General features: G+C 41.3%; 1 protein-coding gene across 1 annotated transcript in view; it reads left to right on the top strand.

The window, feature by feature from the left end:
* Positions 1–4,702, top strand: part of LOC115471295 (KIF1-binding protein homolog) — a 57,049-nt gene extending 52,347 nt beyond the window's left edge. The window contains 3 exon segments of the mRNA XM_030204997.1: positions 3,698–4,342; positions 4,345–4,545; positions 4,548–4,702. Of these exon segments, the coding sequence (XP_030060857.1) occupies positions 3,698–4,342; positions 4,345–4,545; positions 4,548–4,588 (887 nt within the window). The 3' untranslated portion in view covers positions 4,589–4,702.
* The last annotated feature ends 203 nt before the right edge of the window (positions 4,703–4,905 follow it).

The raw sequence follows: 4,905 nt of genomic DNA on the forward strand, positions 1-4,905 counted from the left end.
AAGAAATCAATCAGATTTGTCTGACAAGACCTGCCTCTAGTGAAACCATGCTGCCTTGGTCCTGCAGTACATTTGCTTCTAGAAACTTCACAATCATCACACTTTAGAAGCATTTCCATTAGTTTTACCATTATTGAAGTAAGACTAACAGATCTGTAATTCCAACCTCCTCCTTACTTCCACTCTCTGTGCAGAGGGACATCTGCCCATCTCTGGGACCACTCCAGACTAAGGAAGCGTTGAAACAGGTCTAACAAAGGAGCCACCAGAACTTTCCCTGAATTCCTTGAGTACCCTCAAATATATCCCATCAGCCCCATCGCTTTGTCTATTTTTAGTTTAGCTAGTTCCTCATGAACACAGTCTTCCGAGAATCAGTCTTGTCTACCAAACATCCATTCCCATTAGCATTTGTTTTCTGCGATCCTACCCTGGCCTTCATCCGTGAACAGAAATAATTGTTAAGCAGTTCAACTTTATCCTTATCAGCTTCTACATATTCCTCCCCTTCATCTTGAGCCTCACTATGCACATTTTGGCAACCAGTTCCCAATGAAGAACAACAGTGAGTGCTATAAGTTAGTTTTTTTTTTTTTGTTTTGTAGGCATACAAGGGAAGTTTTTATGTATTTGTTTGAAAGTGTTCACTTGTTTGTACATTATCTGGGGAAAAACAGAGATTTTTAATTAAAAAAAAAAAAAAAAAAGGATATTCTTTTGATCAAGCCAGGCTGTTTTTAAATCCCACAGCCCCACTTTGCAGCCAGAGTCTCTTATTTTGTTAGACTGTCTTTAGATCCCATTGTCTATTTTACACAGTGCTTCAACTTTTAGGGCAAATAAAGAGAAACAAGCCAAGGAGAACTTGCTTTCTATAGCACCACTGTATCACTTTGCTACAAACCTCCGCTGTGCCTCTTTAAGCATATATTTTCTTTTGATTAAAGCTGAGTTTTGTTTCATTACCACCTTCCAGAAACTATCTCTTCCTTGTCGCTTGGAGAGCAGGTCTCTTTTCAAAGAATCTACCTCAATACCCTCTTCCTGCTCCTCGGAGGAATACTTGTGGCGTAGGTAGGTGGGGCCATAGGGGCCTGGGCCCCACAAATTTGCTCTGGGCCCCTGGTTGGCTGGCGGGGTTCTCCAACCCCCACCAGGTGAAGACTTCGTCCAGCGCTGGTCTGTGGCAGCGGCGCCACATTGCCTGCCCTGCTTTCTCTTCCCCTGATGTCCGGCATGCTCAGTTTCACTAAAAGGAGCGTGCCCAATGTGAGGAGAAGGGAGAGCAGGGCAGGCAATGTGGCGGCGGCACTGCCGCAAACCAGCACTGGTTGAAATCTTCAGCTTGTGGGGTTGGGGACCCCCACCAGCCAACCAGGAGCCCAGAGTAAATTGGTGGGGGTCCAGGCCCCCGTGGCCCCACCTCCCTACGCCACTGTATGAGCTGTGCTTATACTTGCATCTCATTAGCGTTAACAATAGGGAGTTGTTGTTCTGTACTGTAGCGAGCAGCCAGAGTTTTGAGCATTCATACCTCTGTGCATCAGGAAGTTGCAAGGAGAAATTTGCTGCCACTGCATAGCCCCACAACTTTCACTTGGCCAGCACTGAAAAAACAACCAGCAAATATTTTGCTATAAGGAGATCCAGGTGTGGATAATGTGGCAGAAATTTGGATAAGGTATGGAACGAGCTTTGAGAGAACATAAGAACATAAGCATTGCCATACTGGGACAGACTGAAGGTCCATCAAGCTCAGTATCCTGCTTTCAAATAAGCAGGTGATTTTCCCGTCCATCTTAATAATGACTTATGGGTGTTTCTTTAAGAAGATATCCAAACCTTTTTTTAAACCCACTAAGCTAACTGCTTTTGCCACGTTCTCTGGCAATGAATTCCAGAGTTTAATTACACACTGAGTAAACAAAATCAGAGAAAATGTTTCTTTAAATTTACTACTTTGTAGCTTCATTGCATGTCCCTTAGTCCTAGTATTTTGGAAAGAGTAAACTATTCACGTCTACCTGTTCCACTCCACTCATCATTTTATATACATCTATCCTGTCTCCCCTCAGCCGTCTTTTCTGCAGCTGAAGAGCCCTAGCCACTTCAGTCTTTCCTCATAGGGAAGTCATCTCATCCACCTTTATCATTTTCGTCACCTTCTTTGAACCTTTTCTGATTCCCTATATCTTTTTTTTGAGATGATGTGAATAGAATTGCACACGGTATTCGAGGTGTGGTTGCACCATGGAGCAATACAAAGCATTTATAACATCCTCATTCTTGTTTTCCATTTCTTTCCTAATAATACCTAACATTCTGTTTGCTTTTTTCACCGCCACCGCACACCAACCAGAGATTTTTAACATATCGTCAGCGATGACACCTAGATTCTTTTCCTTGTCGGTGACTCCTAATGTGGAAACTTGAATCACGTAGCTATAGTTCGGTTTCCTCTTTCCCACATGCATCACTTGCTCACATAAATGTCATCTTCCATTTGGATGCCCAGTTTCATAAGGTCCTCTTGCAATTTTTCACAATCCTCTTGTGATTTAACAACTTTGAATAACTTTGTGTCATCAGCAAATTTAATTACCTCACTAGTTATTCCCATATCTAGATCATTTATAAATATGTTAAAAAGCAGCGGTCCTAGCACATACTCCTGGGGAACCCCATATCAACCCTTCTCCATTGAGAATATTGACTATTTAACCCTACTCACTGTTTTCTATCTTTTTAAACCAGTTTTTAATCCACAATAAAACACTACCTCCTCTCCTATGACTTTGCAATTTCCTCTGGAGTCTTTATGAGGTACTTTGTCAAATGCCTTTTGAAAATTCAGATATTTATCAACTGGCTCATCCACATGTTTGTTCACCCCTTGAGTGAATCACTTCATAAAGGCGGTTAATAAATACAAATAAATGTAGTAGATCAGTGAAGCAAGATTTTCCTTGACTAATCCATGTTGGCTTTCTCTCATTAATCCATGCTTATGTACATGCTATGTAATTTTTCTTTATAATACTCTCCACCATTTTGCCTGGCACTGAAGTCAGGCTTACCGGTCTGTAATTTTCCAGATCACCTCTGGATCTTTGTAAAAAAATCAGTATTGCATTGATGTTGGAAGAATGATGGGAGTAGACGAGACAGGCAAGGAACAGTTTTCTGCTATTCTGTGGCTGCTGGCTAATTCTGCAGTAGGAAGCAATCCATGGCAATTGCCAAGGAATTACAAGACACTGGGAGCTCTGACTTTGATTTTTATAATTTCTGGTGTGGTTCTTTTAAGGAGATTCAGACAAGGTCATTGCTCATTCCTCATTTCACAGATTTTTTAGAAAGCAATTCTATAACTTGCCAGCGACACTTGTGTATCAAAAGTGCCATTCTGTAAAGTCTCACCTTACAGCTATAGCTGTAACTGCAACTGGGTGGAGCATAGGCATGCTATGACATGTCTCCATCTTGCGCAATGTTCATGGTGCACTTAGGTGCATCCATTTATAGGTGCCTTAGAGCTGTAGTAAATAGTCATGTCTATATTTTGGGTGCCAATTCAGATGTATGCTAGTGGTTTATGTCTTTTGAAGTTCTGTTTCTGCAAGCAATTTATCACATTCCTCTATCAGAGCATAGAAACTCCATATAATTTCAAACAAAGTTGAAGTCTGAAATGTAGTTGTGTTTTTTTGGCAGGACAACATTGGAGAGCTCGATACTGACAGACAGGAAGATTTGAAAGCTCAGAGGCTGAAAGATGAAGATGAGAAAGAGAAGGGCAGGAAAAAAGCTGTACTGTTTGGGTCCAGTGATCTATCCGATTCTATACTGGCAACAGAAGAGAAAGTGACTTCCAACTATCCATTAGATTTTGAAGAGGCCAGGGAGATTTTTCTAGTGGCACAGAATTGCGTGCAAGAGGCTAAAGAGTACTTCCAACTGGATGGACATGTCACTGACCACATTGAGGTGCTACAGGACCATAGTGCTTTATTTAAGGTGCTTGCTTTCTTTGAGGAAGATTATGAGAGGCGTTGTAAGATGCATAAGCGCAGGGTAGATATGCTGGAGCCTATTGTTAAAGAATTAAGCCCACAGTACTATCTACTGATCTGCAGGCAGTTGCAGTTTGAGCTGGCAGGGACCTATTACGAAATGATGGATTTAAAGGTAGCAATTGGTAACAAGCTAGAGGAGCTTGATTCGCACACTATCAAGAAGATCAATACTCTTGCCCAGTGTGCCATCAAATACTATGAAATCTTTCTGGACTCATTGAAGGACATGGAGAAGAAGTTCCCTGAAAAACTGGATGAGGATGTTCTTCGCCAGCAATGGTGGCCAAATTTCACATTGCACGACTTTATGGAAAACTCATCACCTCAGATGGGAAAAAGCAGTTGGAGAACATGCAGACATCTCTGGAATATTATACATTTCTTGTGGAATACTGCAAAAAGCATGAGGATGCCATTAAGGCCGTGGAAACAGAATTGGAGCTGAGCAAGGAGATGGTTGAACTTCTTCCAACAAAATGGAGAGGTTAAGAATGAAATTGTCCCTTGCTTGAACCCTTATCTTTATCAAATACAAATGTCTAATATTGATTTCCTTCTGTGAAATAACTGATTTTAGCCAGCAGGAATCAGGCGGCTGCAGTACGCAGACTTCAGCTCTCCTGACAGGTAATAGTGAAATATTTACTAGAAAGGTAATATTCACATTTAGGTTAACTCTCATGAATCTGTGTTTCATTTTCAGTAAAAGCTGGTGGTGTGTTTCTAGAACAGGCTTGTCCTAGTTCAGTCCTTGAGGGCTGTGAACAGGGCCAGTTCTACAGGAATCTCTAATAAGTATACATCAATTTTGCAGACTTATTTTATATTG

Source organism: Microcaecilia unicolor, chromosome 5, assembly GCF_901765095.1.
Source record: "Microcaecilia unicolor chromosome 5, aMicUni1.1, whole genome shotgun sequence".
Lineage (NCBI taxonomy): Eukaryota > Metazoa > Chordata > Amphibia > Gymnophiona > Siphonopidae > Microcaecilia > Microcaecilia unicolor.